The 19,036-nt window shown below is 36.9% G+C and overlaps 4 protein-coding genes and 1 pseudogene across 17 annotated transcripts; 2 read left to right on the top strand and 3 right to left on the bottom strand.

Moving 5' to 3' along the window:
* Positions 1 to 3: 3 nt before the first annotated feature.
* LOC104764969 (uncharacterized) lies at positions 4 to 4,499 on the bottom strand. 2 transcript variants are annotated; one of them, XM_010488595.3, is made up of 12 exons: positions 3,870 to 4,499; positions 3,687 to 3,745; positions 3,369 to 3,458; positions 2,985 to 3,278; positions 2,553 to 2,692; positions 2,216 to 2,303; positions 1,689 to 1,877; positions 1,216 to 1,377; positions 769 to 962; positions 528 to 678; positions 256 to 424; positions 4 to 177 (listed from the first exon to the last, which is right to left on the bottom strand). In XM_010488595.3, the coding sequence occupies exons 1-12, from the start codon at positions 4,249 to 4,251 to the stop codon at positions 113 to 115; spliced, it is 1,983 nt and encodes a 660-aa protein (XP_010486897.2). In that variant the 5' UTR covers positions 4,252 to 4,499; the 3' UTR covers positions 4 to 112. The 2 variants fall into 2 exon arrangements, with proteins under 2 accessions (XP_010486897.2, XP_087358896.1); XM_087502770.1 differs by lacking the exons at positions 3,369 to 3,458; positions 3,687 to 3,745; positions 3,870 to 4,499 and having other exon boundaries at positions 2,553 to 2,688; positions 2,985 to 3,124.
* LOC104764967 (geranylgeranyl transferase type-2 subunit beta 1-like) lies at positions 4,451 to 5,877 on the top strand. Of its 13 annotated transcripts, none has more exons than XM_010488592.3 (6): positions 4,451 to 4,520; positions 4,631 to 4,698; positions 5,015 to 5,148; positions 5,233 to 5,302; positions 5,375 to 5,450; positions 5,537 to 5,877. In XM_010488592.3, the coding sequence occupies exons 3-6, from the start codon at positions 5,123 to 5,125 to the stop codon at positions 5,626 to 5,628; spliced, it is 264 nt and encodes an 87-aa protein (XP_010486894.2). In that variant the 5' UTR covers positions 4,451 to 4,520; positions 4,631 to 4,698; positions 5,015 to 5,122; the 3' UTR covers positions 5,629 to 5,877. The 13 variants fall into 13 exon arrangements, with proteins under 13 accessions (XP_010486894.2, XP_087358899.1, XP_087358904.1 ...); XM_087502774.1 differs by having other exon boundaries at positions 4,473 to 4,520; positions 5,015 to 5,116; positions 5,204 to 5,302; XM_087502777.1 differs by having other exon boundaries at positions 4,473 to 4,520; positions 5,251 to 5,302.
* Positions 5,744 to 8,202, bottom strand: LOC104764968 (protein trichome birefringence-like 1). Its single transcript, XM_010488594.3, has 5 exons — positions 7,168 to 8,202; positions 6,872 to 7,064; positions 6,602 to 6,795; positions 6,350 to 6,508; positions 5,744 to 6,271 (listed from the first exon to the last, which is right to left on the bottom strand). The coding sequence occupies exons 1-5, from the start codon at positions 7,902 to 7,904 to the stop codon at positions 5,914 to 5,916; spliced, it is 1,641 nt and encodes a 546-aa protein (XP_010486896.2). The 5' UTR covers positions 7,905 to 8,202; the 3' UTR covers positions 5,744 to 5,913.
* A 1,612-nt stretch (positions 8,203 to 9,814) lies between these two features.
* On the bottom strand, positions 9,815 to 12,317 carry LOC104764966 (uncharacterized). Its single transcript, XM_010488586.2, has 3 exons — positions 11,060 to 12,317; positions 10,875 to 10,954; positions 9,815 to 10,077 (listed from the first exon to the last, which is right to left on the bottom strand). Exons 1-3 carry the CDS (start codon positions 11,966 to 11,968, stop codon positions 9,984 to 9,986), a joined length of 1,083 nt encoding a protein of 360 aa, XP_010486888.2. The 5' UTR covers positions 11,969 to 12,317; the 3' UTR covers positions 9,815 to 9,983.
* Positions 12,318 to 16,818: 4,501 nt separating this feature from the next.
* Positions 16,819 to 18,947, top strand: LOC104767465 (polygalacturonase 1 beta-like protein 3 pseudogene; annotated as a pseudogene).
* The last annotated feature ends 89 nt before the right edge of the window (positions 18,948 to 19,036 follow it).

The following is a 19,036-nucleotide window of genomic DNA, read 5'->3' as shown; positions in this document are numbered from 1 at the left end:
CACTTCAAACAAACAGATTAGATAGAATATATATAACTTTTCTTAATAGTTTTGAATATATATTCTGATAGTAATTATTTTTCAATACAACAAAAAGTTACATATTCCGTTATTATGTTCTTCTGGTAGCAAGATTTCTGTGACGAGTAAGACCTGCAATTCTCATTGTTCCTCCACCTGCAGAATTTCCGCAAGTTATACAAATACTGTCACTATTTTCAAAAAGAATTACAACTTCATGCTTAAAACTCGTACCTCCTCCATTTTTATCAGATCTTTTACGGCTGCGCCAAAGAAGCCTAATTGGAGTCCCAGCAAAGCCTGCATCAGTGCGTAGCTGTTTCTCCATATATCTTCTGTACGTATCCGAAAACAGCTTTGCGTCGTTTACAAAGAAAACAAACGTCGGTGGCCTTATTGCTGCCTGCATTATGCAACCATTTTATATACATACTAACAAACCTGAAAAGCCTCTATAGCCTTTTTCTTTACTGCTAATAGAAAACATTGGGAGATGTTCTTATTACCTGGGTGCAATAGTAAACACGGCCTCGCTTGCCTCCACGGGTTCTTGGAGGGGATTTAAATGCAACTGCTTCTCTTATCACTTGGTTCAATATGGCCGTACTAAGTCTTCTTGATCTCTCCTTTTGAACCGTCGCAGCAGCAACCACAATACTACATTTTAATCATAAAATATTCAACATACTTAGTAAAACCGGAGTGTAAGATTGAAAACAGTTTCTAAATTATTTGAAGGAGACTCACTTGTCAACACTATGGCCGGTTATTGCGGTTGAATAAACAATGGGTGCCCATTTGAGGGAACGGAGCTTCTCTCGAACATCGTCCTCGTAATGTGCAGCAGTCTCTTGGTTTTTGTTCGGTATTGTATCCCATTTGTTTACAACAACCAGACATCCTTTTCCTTCTCTTTCTATTCTTTCTGCAATCTTCAGATCCTGTGTTCACAATAATATAACCGTTAAGAAACGAGTAGAAGACAAATTTCATATGAATAAGTTATCATTTGTCCTTGGTTGCAATAGTAAGGTACTTTGGTGTCATCAAATCTTTGACATTCTAAAACTATGTCAGTAAAATTGTTGTTGGACAGGGAAATAATTGTATGGTTCAGCCCTGTCTATACATAAACCGCATGCTATACAATTGCTGATGACAAACATTCATCAGTGTCAGTTACTAGTGAGATACCTGCTCTGTTATGCATGCCATGGCTTCAATGACAAGGGCAACAACATCAGAACGACGAATTGCTCGAAATGCACGATTTACTGACATGGCCTCTGTAGTGCTGCCTGATGAAGCCACAGATGACTTCTTCCTGATACCAGCTGTATCTATAAGCCGAAACTTCTGCAACTCAGTTCATAATCATATTCAGGGTTATATTCAGCGAATGCATCTTTGGTTTTTCTCGTTTTTCATTCTCACTGCTCATAATCAAAGTTCAACAGATACCAAGTCGACAATGCTAGTCCTCGATGATAGCCTAACCAAATTTACTTCAATTCTAAGAGTTAACGCATAAAATAGATGCCAATTAGCATATAATAAAAAGGCAGACACTTCAACGCAAATTTCAAACAACCAACAAGCCTTTTGTTGGACCTTTCACCAAAAGAAAACTAAGCCACAAAAACCACAACAGACAAAATTGAACCAACCTCCCCATCTGGTCCGGTAAATTCTGCATCTATAGCATCACGGGTAGTGCCACTAACAGGGCTAACAATTGTTCTATCCTCTCGGACAAGTGCATTTAAAATGCTACTTTTGCCAACATTTGGCCGACCAATAATTGCAATGGCAGGAATGTAGTTTTCTTCTTCTTCCTCTTCAATGTTCTCCATGATCTAGAAAAATCATTGAATCATATGGGTGCAAAAAATGTTAGAAAAGGTTTGGATAAACTGATGCCAACTGAACATACTAGTCAGTTGTCAATGCTACCCAAATATTTGAAGGAGATGTACTTGTCAACGCTATGGCCAGTTATCGCAGTTGAATAAACAATGGGTGCCAATTGAACATACTCAAAAATGCATAAAGGTCTTTGATGAAGCGGATGAAAGAGTAGAATGTGATACAGAATATGTCCATATAAAGTCCAGAGATATCATAATCAAATATTGCAATATTTCATATTCCTGAACAAACGTTTTTCTGAAAGAAAGAAAAGGCCATTACAAACCTCGAGTTTATTTAGCCCAGAAATAACAAGATCAAGCAGCTCTCCTGTTCCAGTTCCCGACAACGCAGAAATAGGGATAGGTGTGAACCTGGAAATTCCACAATGAATCAATGCCACATAATTTGTAAATGAAAACACAAAAAAGTGCACAGAACCAAAGGAACTAAAATGTTTAGCAAAGCATTTTATCTCCAGCTAAACCACAGCTACCAACCTTCTCCAGCAAAATCTCATAAATTAAGTTGGATAAACCACTTACTGGCACTTAAAATAAAGGTGGAACCTAAAAATAGACGCTATAATGGGAGAAAGTCTTTTAGGATGAAAGTCAATTTACCCTAGAGTCCAAAATTCAGAAGCCTGCATGAGTCCTTTACGTGGTGATTCACATTTGTTCACCGCGAGAATGATATACTTATGTGAGTAGTACTTCCGCAACCAGTCTGCAATTTCCACATCAGCACTTGATGGCCCTGCCTGCGTATCGAGCACCAAAATCATTGCCATATATCAATAACATGGCATGATGACCAGGAAACACATAATTGGGCTTAACAGTAAAAGACTTTACAAAATCAACTTGATATATTCTAGATATATAAGTCACAACTTTCTTGATATTTGATGATATCTTCCACTAAACATGAAATTCTATAGTCTATAAATTAATTTTTGTTGCTGCACTTTGTTTTCTGGCAGGGAAAGAAAAGCCTAACAGGGAGAAAGGCAAAGACAGAAAAGGTAAGGAGATGGAAGATAAGCACAGAACCTGGCCATCAACAACGAAAATAATAACAGCAGATTCATCCACAGCCGCTGTAGCTTGTTTCTCGATCATGGAAGGCATCCTTGCAATAGCTGCTTCCCTAGAGCTTAATGGAATACCTTCCATGCCAATGGTGGTTGAAACATTCAGCTCTTCCATGACACCAGATGGTGACTTTGAAACAGTCATAACTCCTCCAGTGTCTACCACCACAAATTCTTGATCACCCCAATACGATCTACCGTACAATCGATCCCTAGTAACTCCAGGTTCATCCACTACAATAGCTCTATTCTCCTGTAATGCAATGTCAAGACAACTTTACATAAATGACAAGGGGGAAAAAAAGTATCAAACTGAAAATTTAAAAGTCAGCAAAGCTTATACCCCAACAAGGCGGTTGAACAATGCAGATTTGCCGACATTAGGCCTTCCAACAATGGCAACTCTTTGAAGAAGATGCTCAGGTATCTGCGTCTGGTATTGTATTTGATGGTAGTGTAGTAGTGTCAGTAACTCAAGACATGAAAGTTTCAAAATTATACTCTTTTTTTTTTTTTTTTTTTTTTACATAAAGTTTGAGGCAGCAAGGAAAGTATACAGCTTTACAGATCGTCGTTAAGATATGATATCAAATTGAAATACAAAAACCCAGAAGGAGGAGCCTTCACTGAAAGAAACAATAAATGTATATAAAAAACTAACATTTTTGGCTTGCCTTTTTCCCTTTCTACGAGTTTCCTTGCCCTCAATGAGCTCATCCTCTGGAAACATTAAACTCTATGATCATCATTCACAGTCATTGGGAACACACTTACAAAAGTACACTCACAGTCTCACACAAACAATATGCAAAAAACACACACAACAAAAGAGGGAAAGGATTACCGAGTTTTAGTTCACGAGACAAAGTAGTAGCGTAGTCTCTAACGATATCTCTCGCTTCTTTTTCAAGAACGGAGATATCGATAGAGTCGTCGTCGATATCAGACTCATCAGCGTAGTTGTCTTCAGCGAATTGATCGAATTCCTCGAACTCTAGCTCTTCCTCAGCAGAGGAACCATCCAGGGTTGCGGAAACAGGGTAAGGTAAGCGGGAATGCGAGTGTTGGTGAGAGTAAGAGAGAACGGAGGGAGTTAAAAAGGATGAGATACTCGAAGTAGAAGAAGAAGAAGAAGAAGAAGAAGAAGCTACAGGAGAATAAATCCTAGAAATTGAAGGAATGGTAAAGAAGCCTCTTGTTGTCAACGAATCAAGTAGACTCGCCATTTTTGGCAGAGCAGAACAGAGAAAGAAGAAGAAGAAGAAGAAGAAGAAATTGGCAAGAGGTTTTATCACTTTATCTTTCTGGGTTTTTGATGAATCCGGAACCGGTTCAATTACCAAAACCGGACTGGATACAAGAATTTGAACCGGTTCAATTAGAAAAAGCCGGTTATATCAAAAGTCTTGTCTTCTTCTTCAATGTATCGGAAAAAAACCCGAAAAGAATTTAGATCAGACATTATTGACTCCGTGACTCTTCTCTTAGGTTTAAGGTTAGGTTAGTTCGTTTCTCCCAATTTTCGCGCTTTTTTTTCTTCTTGCTGCGATCAATTAATCATGTTCTCTGTTTCTGTGTTTATATGTTCTGTTACTTATTTTGCAGAACAATACATTAAAAGTTTGGTCCTTTTTCTAATCTACTGAAACCCACCAGCTAGCTATGATCATAATGTACGATGTTTCGAATTGATCACTGTTTTCACCTAAGAAGATATGATGAGACCCTTAAAGACTCGTCTCTCTATACCTGATCGTTTAGAGTGAAGTTTCTTTAGATTGGTCAACCAGGGATGTGTGATTTTAAGTGTTAAACTGCTGATACCACCTTCCTATGAACTTTATCTCTTTGAAAGATACTACTTTTGAAATATTAAATCCAGCTGCCAACTTAATTGTACCGCTCAAAATGAGTATAGATGGCTTTACTGCCTTTCATTGTAGTTCATATGGTAATTAAAGGAATGTAACTATATTTCTGTTGCTGCAGTTCTCTGTTGCGTGGGTGCTCTTGCTATCACCGGTAATCTCCATCATGTTGATAAGGACTTGCTTGGATGATAGTTATGTGAAAGACAAGACGAGTCTGGAGGTTTAAATGGACGGCCTAGGAAAGAGCCTGATGTAAGCGTTTTTCCTCCAAACCGAAACACATGATTTTGATTGTTCTTATCATCAGGTTTGCTATTCGTGGTGGGTCTTATCCAGCTTAATCATGATCGATAGAGTTCACTGGATCGAGAAAGCAAAGCTTGTCAAGTTCATCTTGGACTCTCAGGTTTGTCTCCAATATTACTAAAAACTTTCATCTTTTAGAGCCTTTCCTGAGTTTCAAGCATCCTTTCAATAGGACATGGATAACGGAGGCATCTCAGATAGACCCGAAGATGCTGTTGATATCTTCCACACCTACTTTGGAGTTGCGGGTAACTCAAAAGTGTCTTTCTTTAAGCTTATCTTGTTGATGTGAAGCAAAGAATTTGTGTGTCAATTTAATCTAAAATATGTGCAGGGCTCTTTCTTCTGGAGTATCCTGGAGTCAAATCAATTGATCCTGCCTACGCTTTACCTGTCCATGTCATCAACCGGATTCCCTTCTCCTAGTGATTCTTTCATCAGAATTCAGATGTAGGGTAGTAGCCTAGTAGGCATTAGATATAGATCAATTTTGGGTTTGGTTTCCGGTTCTAATATTCTGGGTCAGTTAGAGTCAAGCATATGCTGCAATATCTTTACTATTCATTGTAATCAAAAAGCCATTTACAATCTCAAACCTCTCCCATGAATAGGGGTTTACAATACACCAGTGTTTCCTCTCTTTTGATCCATTAAAAGCTCTGTATCCATCTAAAATGATGTGGAATTGTGGAATCAACTACAATGATATATCTAAGGTTTCCGCCGTCTTTTGCCGCCAAGCTGGTTAAGTTTAACGAGCAACTCGGCATAGAGAATTTCGTTCCAAGAATCAGGCACCCCAGGGAGACACCAGTGGCTACAGTCTTGGTACAATAATGGTGATTTACTTTCTTCCGCGGTTAGTTTCTGTTTCCGGTATATCGACGGGTGAGCGTCCTTCCTGTAATCCGTTAACCTCGTTATGTTGAGATACGTGACAGGCGCTTTCATTCCCCTGAGAACTCTTTCAAGTATCTCCATTTTCAGCATGTAAGGAGCTAGGTAAGTCTCGTTCTTTATCGGTTCTGTTTCATCATCGCATGCTCCTCCCGCGTTCCATTGCCCACCGCTGCAAATACATCAAACCGTTTTTAACAAACCAGATTTTGTGACTGGTAAAAACCACCACACAGATTCTCGAGTTTACCTGAAATGTGACGGGGAGTAACCGCGAAAAAAAACAAGTGATTTCTTTGGATTCACATTCTTATCAACCCATCGACCCCAAGTTGTCAATGCTTTACGGAAAGCTTCATCCACGTCTAGTTTCGGGTAAACATTGCTCCCTTCTTGATAATAATCCTCCCTAATGAAAGCATCCAAAAACCAAAAAGACAATGAGACAAAAACAACCCCATATCAGTGATCAAACTAGTTGAAAAAAACTTAACGTCTTTACCCTTTGGAAGTTTTATCATGAGTCCACCAATGTCCGGTATTGAACACAAGAATATCTGCTCCTTTGTACTGCTCCGATGACTTCCCGACCAAATCTAACCGCAAAGTCTCCTTCTTCATCCCGTTCTTGTCCATAATTTCCCATTCTCGAACCAAGAAAGGCGATGCATAGAACTCCACAGTGCAACTATAATCCTACCAACCGTAAAATCATTCTATTATAAGAAAACACACAACAAACCCGATATCAAGTGCTAAAAGAGAAACCTACTTTGAAAACGAAAGAGTACTCAGCTTCCCAACGGAACTGATGCCTTCCATGAGCCTCAAAGATTTGAGTCTCATCTCTCACTGATCCTTTAAGAATACAAACCAAAGACTCCCACATGTTTCTATTTAGTGAATCTCCAACAAACACAAGCCTTTTTCCTCTAATCATCTCCAGCAATTTCCCTCCATTTAATCTTTGTACATATATATACACAACCAATCATTTGGATTATATGACGATGACTCACCATAGAAGGAAAAGAAAAAAAGAAGTAACCAAGTGTTGTGTTGTCTTACCTTGGTAAAGTGCATTTCTTTGGTTTCCACTTCAACTTCTGGAATTCCACGTCAGGTCTTCCGTTGAGAATACAATTAAACTGTTCATCGATCAGATTACACGAACCTGGTTTGTAAAGCGGATACGAATCGTCTCTGACCCAATCTCCCTCGAAGAACTCGCAATTCTTCAGAGACTCGATCTCTTTTCTCAGCGACGACTTCCTCCTCTGTTTTCGCTTCGGAGAAGCTGTTGAATTAACTGCTAGAACCTCCGACAGAGGTGCTTTCACGGGTCGATGTTTGTCCAAATCTCGAACAGTATCATCATCAGTCTTGTTGTCAGGACACGAAATGTTTTCCTGTGCATGATCGGTCTTGAACTGAAAAGTGTTGTTTTTAGCAACCGGTTCTGTTTTCTCAAAGGTTACGTTTTTAGTAACTGCCGTCAGATTTTCCGGCGCCGGTGCTCGGAATGTGGTGAAATTGGAATCGAGGGTCGACGGTGAAGAGTTGGATAGATTCGAGACAGTAACGTTAGGAAGAACATACGAAGAGATGGAAGGAGCGACTGTGATGGGAGAAGGACTAAAGGCTATGAAAACAGTGAAGGCAACGAATGTTATAAGGAAGGCGTAGACAAAAGTCGAGGTTTTTCTCGGTTTCACGGCGGAGAAAAAGTTTTTGATTTCGACGGTTATGGAGGAGAAGGCGGAGACGCCGTGGAAAGACATATGCTTGAAAGAGTCCGACGCCATGGTCAGGGAGTTTTTTTTTGGCGCGTGAGAATCTTTTCACTGACTCGTTTTGCGTTTTGTTGGGAGTTCAGAGTGAGAGAGAGGAGAGATTAAAAAATGGGTCTTTTAAGACTGAGAGAGAGAGTGTTAAAAGGAAAAAGAAAAGAGTCTTCTTGTCTCCGTCAACAATTCTCTTTATCTGGAAACTTGAGACTTGAGAGAGGTGTTTGTTCAGTAAAGTGGTCATTTTTTTTGCTTAGAAATCGTCGCTTAAGTTTAGAAGTTTGTTTCTTTCTTTGTTACTACTATATCTTTCCCCTTGTCTTTGGAGACAAACTACGAACATGCCACATTGTTATTGTGACGCCGATTTTGGAATGTTGAGATATAATTTTTTTTTATAACATTTGGAATGTTATGAGATATTTTTTTAGTTTTTTTGTTTTCTCAAAACGCATTTGTGCGGCTCAGATGAAAACATTATTTTGTAATTACTCTTCTTTTTTTGTGACGAATGTAGAAAAAAACATACAACATATTTGGGAGTTTCGTTGGGCGAGGAAACAAGAAAACGACTAATAATAATTCAGAGAAAATACAAGTTTAAGATTGAGATATTGACTCTTAAGTATTTAGTCCCGCGACTAATGTTCTCTTCCAACTTCTCTGATGATTTTGAAAGTTTTTCTTTTGGCTTTAGTTTTTTACTTGTTCCTTGTGTATCGGGCTTAAGCTTCCGGGAATATCTTTGTTTTCCGCCGGATTTAAAATTTCAAAGACGCATTCCACCCTTGTATTTTACTTTGGTTTAATATAATGAAAATGTTTTAGTGAAAAAAAAAAATTAAGATATTTCATTTTCTCTTTTTTTTTTTTAGTGTAATTCTTGGAAAAAAAACTGATGTTTTAAAGAAATAACGATCAGATTAATTCAATTCGTATCACATGAACTACGTGAGAACATTTAAATTCACAAAAATTTCATTAATCTTCGGCAATTTGAATCTTGGATCTGATGTAACTATACTAACTTTCTGGTCAACCATATTTAAAACTAATCTTTAACACTAAATCAGTCGTTTTGCTAGTTTTAATTGTGATCTACAGTATCTCAAATGCTAGTTTCAATGTATGTTAAAATTTTGGTTTCCTCATTTTTGCCATTCAAAGTGTTTTTATTATTACGTTATTTTTTGGGTAGGTAAAATTCAACTGCTGCAGTGCTGCTTAAATGCTTAATGTATGTGTATCTGTATGTATCATGTATGTATAAATGAAAATGAGATTTTTTTTTTTTTTTTTTGAATTTGAGATTTTTGAACTTTATCCTTTTCCATTTTTATTTATTTATTGAAACTCTTTTTGAATTCACACTCCTACAAATATATCGCTACAAAAATTAAGTAGACTCTCACAGTAAAACGTATGGGAAACGTAAATATTCATAGTAGTGACGAAATCTGAATATACATAAAAACACATAGGAAACATAAGGCATATTAGGCCAACGAAGTAATAGTCTCTTCTATTCTAACTGCTGAATTGCGAATTTGAATTTTATCTATATACGTATGTTGATTGATAAGGTGTGGTTGCTGCTGCATGCGCAATAATTAAGTAGTTCCCCATTTAATAGACTGCAGAAAAGCTGAAAGTGAAATGATCTCTGTGCATTTCGATTACCACATGGCAATTCCCACAAGCTATCCCTTGACGATGTGTCCATTAATTGTGTTAACGACAATCAACACTATCTACAGTGTAACACATTTTACTAACATCATCTGTGTCACATAACATATAACAAAGCAAAATTGCATAATACTAACTAAATCTAACTATATAAATTAAAAATAATATAGACAACATTCTTCAAGTATAAAATTTTATATATCTAACAGAAAGACCAACCATGAGAATAAAGAGTGAGATTTATATAAGTTCAAGGAAAATCCATTAACTAAAAAGGTGAAAAACTTCAAAATCATACATTTTGCATTGTTCATTGGTCCCTGTTGTTTGAATTGAAATTCATAATCAACTTATAGATAAAGCCAATGCTGATTTTTTTGTTGTTTATTTCATAATCAAAATCATTAATCACATTCCAAATCCAAAAACTGCACGGATCCTATGGAATATTAGATCTCTCCATCCTCTCTCAGTGTTTTCCACCACAGTCGCATTCCCATACCTGCGCAAGTCAATGAAATCAACAGATAACATAAGTAACATCACTGTAGTCACATTCAACAACAGAATCATTGACTCGTCTTAAGACAGATGCCTTATACCAAGTTAACCCAACTCGTTAAGATATTTGCTTCACATAAGGAGGAATCAAACAGAATATGGACAACCATGGACATTTCAAGTGTGAGTCAATACTCTAGCTAACGAGTGTTCGTTCATAAAACAACGAACAAGAGTTCTATAATCAACATAACCTAAGAGTTAGTGGCAAATATATAGTAGACTGAACACACTTGTGAGTCATTGGGAAATTTTGAGATTCTCTCTATTAATCCCATGGTCCTATATGAAAGTTTATATCATATACCAACCAATTTTAGCAAACCAGATTTACTAGAGGGACGCAAAGGCAAGTCACTACTCACTAGAGGGAAGACTAGAAGAGTTCATCAACTAAGTAAGGCTACATACAGCAAGTTAATCAGTGGCAAGAGGATAAGCGTAGATAGTAGATTTAGTGTCGTCCACCAGTAAATTTAGTTGGCTTAAATTGTCCCTAGGTATTAGCTTTGTACACTACATCGTCAGGAAAGTTCTTAATAAAGCAGTCCAAATTCCAGAAGAATTCATTGCATTCTACCAAACACAAAACATGTCACTCAATGCTTTTAATGAAGAACAGAATGTTAACAGTTAACCTTAAAGCTCCATTCTTTTTAATCCTAATTTCAAAGTTCAGCTCAGAATCAAGAGAAACTCATTCTAGAGAAGAGACATGATGCCATAAGTAAAACTCACCTATCCTCTTCAGGAACGTCAGTGTGAGTGAGATTGACAACCGTGACTCCTGGTTCAGGCTCCTTGAAGACAATCTTCACCTGAATAATCAAAGCAAAAGCCAACATCAACCAACCACAATTAAATCTAAAATCAGGTTAATACGTTTGGCCATTTACAAAAGATAAACAATCACTAAAACTAACCGTAGAATCAAGACCATCAGGCCAGCTCCCAAATCTCCACTTCTGAACAATCAATTTGCCTTCTTCTAGCTCCACATTCATCCCAGTGACAGACCCATCAAAGAGACTAATCGGACCATTAACATCTTTACTAATCTTAGCATTACTCTGCGTAAAACCTTTCCAGCGATTCTCATCCATAAGAATCTCATACAAATCCTTAGCTCTGCAACTAAACTTCTCAGTCATAGTAATTGTCTTAAACCCTTCCTTAGTCTTCACAGTCTTCTTCTCCTTCACTACCTTACTCTCCGCCGCAGCAGCAGCAGCAGGGACACCACCACCAGACTTCTCCACCGCAACTGAAGCTGATCCAGCCGCTACAGATTTAGGCGCAACCTTCTTCGTCTCCAACTCATCCCTACAAGGACCCCCTTTAGCCATAGCCTCAACATAAACCCTAACCTTCTCAAGAATAATCGATTTCCCCTTCTTCACCATAGCCTCCTTCAAAGTCTTCCCAATAGGTCCTTCGTCCTTCACCGTAAACCTAATCTCCGGATCTTCATCAGCATTCTCATCGGAGATATAAGGCATCTCAACCAATCCATCAGCTTTCAGCAGCGTCTTGCCATCGGAATCTTTCGCCTCGCCTTCCCAAGACAAAGAGACGTTAAGCTCGTAGCCAGGGATGATCTTCCCCTTGCGTACATTCACGTAAGCCTCGCCTTCGACCTTGTCGATCTTAGTGACCTTGATGAAGAGATTGCCTTCGCCGGCGAGGATAACAACGCCGGAGAATTGTTTGGTGAAGAAGTTGCGAGACCAGTCAAGGCAATTGGTTTCGGACCAGTGCCAGTTATGGACGTTGGTGCCGTCGGGTCTGTCTTCTACGATCCATCGTTTGTCACCTTCGCCGAACTTTGCCATGGAGATGGATTAGGGAAAGCTAAAAGCTTTAGCAAGGATTGAGAGATTTAAAAGCTACTGAGAGCAGAGAAGCAGAGACGAAGAAGTTGATTTCGTTGAGATTTGGGATTTAGCAGCTCAAACTAGGTAGAAGAACCTTTTTTAGATTTAATGAATCAGGCAAACGAAGGAAGCCTCTAGAATAAGGGTTTTTAATTTGTTTTTTTTTTTTTTTATCCAATTGAGAAAAGGAAAAAAAAAAAGATGATTTTTTTTCTAACAAAATAAATTTGAAACGCTTTATTAGAAGAAGTCTCTAGAATATTAGAAAAAAAAAAAAACTGCTTCTAGGGATTCCATTCTCTAAAATAAAAAACTAATTGGGGAAACCCAAATTTTGTATGTGGATTGACTAGCTGCTATAACCCACACAAAAAAAAAAAAAAATATGACCTAAATAGTAAATAGAGTGATTAGGTAGTATGGATTCTCCTCTTTCTTTTATAACATGTGATTTGAACAAGAACTATTCAATGATGATACATTATGATTACTAGACTAATTGCCGTTTGTGAGTTTATGACATAGGTACAATTCCGCTAGTCACAAATATGACATTGGTACCAAATGAATAATAACCATGAGTCTTGGTGAGTGAGTTTTAATTGTTATGTCTATGACAAAGTTGGCACCAGACTAGATTGTTTCGGACAGCAGCACCCGCCAAATATATATATAATCAACGATTAAAGGTCAACGTTCGCACAGTTTTGTTAAAAGTCAAAGCTTTTCTGTTGCAATGAAAACGCCGACTCGTCGATCGAAGAAGCGGGTTGTTGAGGAATCGGGAGAACCCAATGTTACAAACTCCGGAGTAGCAGTAGTCCTACGGACACGAAAGACAAAAAAAACTGTTCCAAGACTCGAGCCGTTCGGGTCAAACCCGAATACCCACAGTCCCCCACCACCTCCGACTCCGAGATGAAGCTTATGCCTCCTGAGTTCTTTCAAATCGACGCCCTTGATCTTGCCCCACGTTTGCTTGGGAAGTTCCTGAGGAGAGACAATGTCGTTCTGCGAATTACAGAGGTCAGACACACACACGGCGATTCTGTTTTTCTTCGTTTTTGTTTCATGAGAAAGGATGATTTAGGGTTTTGCTTTGGGATTGTTTCATTCTCTAATTAGATTGTTTAGTTAATGGGTATAAGGAAGTTACAAACAACAAATGAATAACTACAATTGTAGTTTACGACTCTTTAACCATGTTCATCCTTTTGGTAGGTAGAAGCTTATAGACCAAATGATTCAGCTTGCCATGGACGATTTGGGATCACCCAACGGACGGCACCAGTTGTGAGTTTTCTTCAAACCCATTGTAACCAATGTAAAAAAAAACATATAACATATTTGGGAGTTTCGTTGGACGCGGAAACAAGAAAACGACTAAAAATAATTCAGAGAAAATACAACTTTAAGATTAAGATATTTTATTTTCTCTCTTTTTTTAGTGTAATTCTTGAAAAAGAATTAATGTTTTAAAGAAATTATGATCAGATTAATTATGATCAGCTTGAAAACGACGCAAAAACCACCAATGTGGAACATTGATACCATAATCACCGATTAAACTAGTTCGTAATCGTGTGAGTTCAGTTTAAATTAACGAACATATCTATTGAATCTTTTGTTTTCTAGCCCAGTAACAATAGTTAAAAGACAAGAGAAAATCGCATCGTTTTTCCTAATTAGATGTTAAATAAAGAAACATCACGTAATTTGGATCCGTCTTGGTTCTGGCATACACTAATTTAATTATATTCATTCTCTGCTAACTGAAAAGTCAAATACTGCTTCTTACAAAAAAGATATCACGTGACCGAAACAAATGTTCACTTTAAATAGTTAATTAACAGAGTAATCCCGTCGACAAGACATATCTTTTATGAATTTGTTAGAGAAACGCAAGAATAAAAAAAGAGTGAGAACCGTAAAAGCAAAAAGAGAACAAATTTGTGTATAATATCATTAAATTAAATTAGTCTATGCTTTTGAAAAATTATACTTGAATCTTGTCTTCGACTTGCTTGTTTTTTTGTGGCTCCAAAAAAAAAAACTCGATGTCCGTGATGCAGACCTTTCATATTATGTATTTGGAAAAAAGATATACGAAGTATTGTTCAATACATGACCACATATTCTAACTTTAAAAATGTATTGCCAACCACAAAAAAATATCAACTTCTTACTTAGTTTATCTAAATATAAAATAAATATTATTTAATATTTTTAACCACAAAAAAATATTCTATAATAAAAATACTTATAACCAAATCCAATACATATCAAAATCATTAGAATTATTGAAAAATGTTATATACTCATGGTAAAATAAAAATTTTAATATCTGAAAAAATTATTAATGGTTTTTCATTTCACTTTTATTAAGTTTTGAAATATAAAAATATATTATATATCTGTTAATTCATTCATTCTTATAATAGTTAGTTTTTTTCTATTGAAATTAAAAACATCAACTTATTATTTGATTTATTTAAATACAATGTTTTTTGTTATTTAAGAAAAGAAATATATTTGATTGTAAACAACAAAAACACAAAATATTTATTTTTAATATATAGAAGATAGAAGATCCAAAAAATTGAGATTGCAAAACGATATATTTGACTATAGAAAAATTAATATATATATATATATATGAATTCAAAATAATTATTAATAATTTTTATTTAACTATTAGTTTAGCTTCAAACTTAAAATTACTAATTATAAGAATGAATACATTAAAGATGTAAACAAAATATTTAGTTATATAATATAGAATATGTCTTAATTTGAAAAAAAATATAGAAACTATTTGATGTAACAATTTATGTTTTGGGAAAAATGTCAAAAAAAACCCGAAGTTATTTTTATTTGGACATTTAATACCCAATGATTTTGGATTGGAATAAAAATACACCAGATAATAAAAATATGTTATTTAAAACCTAAAATAATTAGTGTTGTTAGTTTCATACCCACGACTTTTCAATAAAATCAAAATTCCAATTTTACCCCAATTATCTAATTAATTATTAATTTTTAATATAAATTTTTTTGGTTTTCTGTTAACCATGTCAAACCGGGAATTAACCCCTGGTACAAGACCAACTTCGATGAACCAGAACGCCGACGAGTGAAGTCGACGGAATCGGGATTGCGGAGAGAGAACTCCGACTCTGTTGACGGAGGTAACTCTCGATGAATGGATGGAGGAGACGGTGTTGAGAATCGAAGTAGTCATAGAAGCGACGGAGAAGAGAAGAATCGTCTCTGGCCGGAGATAATCGTCCATAGACGAGTGACGATGATATTAGAGAGCGGAGGAGGAAGAAGAGATAAAGAAGATAAGCGGGGTTAATTATTGGTTTGACATAGTTAACAGAAAACCAAAAGTTTCTTATTAAAAAATAATAATTAAATAGATAATTGGGGTAAAATTGGAATTTTGATTTTATTGAAAAATCGTGGGTATGAAACTAACAACACTAATTATTATAGGTTTTAAATAACATATTTGTATTATTTGGTGTATTTTATTCCAATTCAAAACCATTGGGTATTAAACGTCCAAATAAAAATAACTTCGGGTTTTTTTTGGCATTTTCCCCATGTTTTTGGTTTTTAATAGTATACATAAAAAAATGGAATATTTTTGGGTCAATATTGGTCAACGCCGGAGTCAATTAACTGGTGTACCGGAATTGTATGTTTATGGTGTTAACCACATGACGTTGTATAGTTAATGCATTTGGTCATGCAATACATCTACTTCCAGTAGTTGAGAATACAATATTATACTTGACATGTGTGACCATGCGTTCTCACATAATTCATGTAGCTAGCAATCTTTTTTCCTATATATTTTTATATGTACTGTTTCCTAGTCAATATAACAAATTTCAAATTTTCTCTAACAAGTCACTCAATGCTTTTTATGAAGAATAGCATGTTAACAGTTAACCTTAAAGCTCCATTCTTTTTTAATCCTAATGTCAAAGTTCAGACTCAGAATCAAGAGCAACTCATTATCACAAATTTCAAATTTTCTCTAACAAGTCACTCAATGTCTTCTACGATCCATCGTTTGTCACCTTCGCCGAACTTTGCCATGGAGATTGGATTAGGGAAAAGCTAAAAGCTTTACCAAGGATTGAGAGATTTCAAGCTACTGAGAGCAGAGAAGAAGTTGGTTTCGTTGAGATTTGGGATTTAGCAGCTCAAACTATGGAGAGAACCTTTTTAGATTAATGAATCAGGTAAACGAAGGAAGCCTCTAGAATAAGGGTTTTTTTATTTTGTTTTTTAACCAATAAGAAAAAGAAAAAGAAAAAAGTGATTTTTTTCTAAAACAAAATAATTTTGAAACCCTTTATACAGGAGAAGTCTCTAGAATGTTAGAAAAAAAAAAAAAAAAAAAAAACAAAAAACACTGCTTCTAGGATTTCCATTCTCTAAAGATGTAGATGTTAAGAAAAGCATTACTCTCGACTTTTCTCTTCTCTAGTAAAACCCTAGATCTACAGCGCCGTTGCCACCGTATCTGTTTGTCTCTCCGCCGTCCTAGGCTTTCGCCGGCGGTGTGAGAGGGCTCTGTTTTCCTCTTCTTTTATCGCTTAATCGTAGTAGTAGGTAACCCAGCTCATCCTCTCCGGCGTGGCGGACGACGAGATCTCGGCTCGCCTTCCTCTCCGGTGATTGGTGGTGGTTCATAGCTGCTTTGGGCGTCCTTCCTTGCAGTTTCGGGGAATCCGATCTGAGTTTTGGATCGCGACATTCCTCCGTTTTCCTCTACCCTTTCGCCGGAGATGTCAGCTGCTCAGAGGTTCATGGTCGAGTCGGGTCTTAGTGTCTTCAGGTTGTTGGGAAGGCTTCAGGGTGTGTCGGTGGCCGAGATTTGCGGACTTCCACAAAGCCGACGTCCTCATGAGAGCTTCCTCAACTTCCGTTGTCATTCCGACCAAGAAACGAGACAACGAAGCAGCTTGGCCAATCCAGATACGCACCGTGAGGTGATGATATGCTAATATGTGCTTCAATCGCTTATCTCGAATCGTTTAGCATTCTGGTCTTGTAGGATTAGTACGGAAAAGCTTAGCTCTTGCGGATTGTTTTTGTGTCTCTTGGTCGGTTCAATCGGATATATTGTCTGTTTTAGGTTTAGGACCGGAACATTGAAAGCCAGGAATTCCAAACTTTTCTGAGGATACGCTTTTGGGTGTTGATGCTATTGGGACAAGTTCTACACGCTGATCATGAGGATCCCATAGCTTGGATTTGATTTGATATTCAGTATTAGTTTTGACATTCTCTGTGCTAGTATTTGCTTCGAGTCATTAGGTTAATTTAGGTGGTTTAAGAGATGATTTCACTCCGAGTTGTGCTGTGTTATCTATCTCGTCGTGGTTAAAAAATGCAATGGTCATCGATTAGGTAGTGTTGGTTCTGCTAGTGTTCTAGGGTTGTACTTAATCAACCATTGCATTTGCTTTTGGTCCAATTCTATAGAGGCGAATGTAATGTGCCTTGGATTTGGTTGTAATATCTTGGTTAATGAAGAGTTGTTGTTGAGCCAAAAAAAAAAAGATGTAGATGTTAAAAACCAAAAAAACAAATTGGGGAAAGCCAAAAATTTTATGTGGATTGAAGCTGCTATAATCCACAAAAATAGAAATATGACCTAAATAGTAAATAGAGTGATTAGGAAGTAGTAACAAGATACGTGGTTAAGGGAAGAATACATGTCTATGCCCCTTATGGGTTATTCACTTTTATTTCTAGCTTTTGTTTATGTGTTTGGATTAACTTAAAATTGGGCTTAATTTAGCTTGTATCATGCTTTGTAAGTTTGTATTATGCCCATTTTAATTGGGCTTTTAAATGAAAGAAAGGAATGGCCGACAAAAAAAAAAAAAAAAAAAAAGGAAGTATGGATCATTGGATTGTCTCATTTCTTATAAAACATGTGATTTGAACAAGAATTATACAATGATGATACATCATTAGACATAGGTGCAATGTTTTTGAACAGGAATTAGACTAAATTGCCGTTTGTGAGTTTATGACATAGGTGCAATTCGGAAAATTGGTATTTTCATACCCCAGCTAAAGGGGTATGTTGAATTCCTACCCCAACTTTGACATTGAGCAAATCCATACATTATGTTTAATAATATTCAAATTCACGACACCAACTTGTAAAACTGTGTTGAATCATACACAAGCCGTAACAGTGTTAAGAGTCCGTTAACGGCTGCTTACGTGGAAGCCACTTAAGAAACAACGTCATTTTGAGAAACAAAAGAAAGGGCTTGTTTTGGCTAAAACGACGTCGTTTCTATCTTCTTCTTCCTCTTTTCTTTCTTTCCTCGATCGAGCGTTGAATTAATTAATGTGGATTTTTGTTGGCAATGCAGGTTGTTATCGTTGGAGGACGTTTAATCGGCGGCGGTTTCTCGGCGGAGCAGAATCCATTCACACCTAAAGCGTCTCTATCCGTTACTGGAACAAAGAGATCCGTAACGAATCTCCCAGATCGGAGTTTTTAATCTCCAACGCCTCGCCACTCAACGCCGTCGACTCAGCCACTTTCTCCAAACTCGCCGCCACCAACTCGCTCCCGACTCGGTTTCCCGATTTCTGCTCCGCCGCTAACCTCTTCTGTTTCCCCGATTTAGGAACGAGTCTCGAGAAACACGACGAAGACGTCAAGTTCTCCACTTACGACCAAAAGAACTTCACTAACTACGACAGCGGTCGTCCCGAAGGAGACGACTCATTCAAGAACTACTCCAAAGACGTAAACGTCGTAACAGACTCGTTCCGGAGATACAGCCGTAACAGCGCAGCACACGATGATAAGTTCACCGTCTACGGGGAAAGCAGCAACGTCGTCAACCAAGGATTCAACGTCGTCGACATTGTTATGTTCTCTTAAATGAGAAAACCCCTAAATTATGAAAACCTTAAAAATTGAATTACAATTACCTCATTTTATGATGCAAACATGGTTAACTGCACTATCAG

Source organism: Camelina sativa, chromosome 19 (genome assembly GCF_030686135.1).
Source record: "Camelina sativa cultivar CO46 ecotype springtype chromosome 19, ASM3068613v1".
Lineage (NCBI taxonomy): Eukaryota > Viridiplantae > Streptophyta > Magnoliopsida > Brassicales > Brassicaceae > Camelina > Camelina sativa.
The sequence above is the reverse complement of the archived record's forward strand: the minus strand, read 5'-3'. Positions and strand labels throughout refer to the sequence as shown.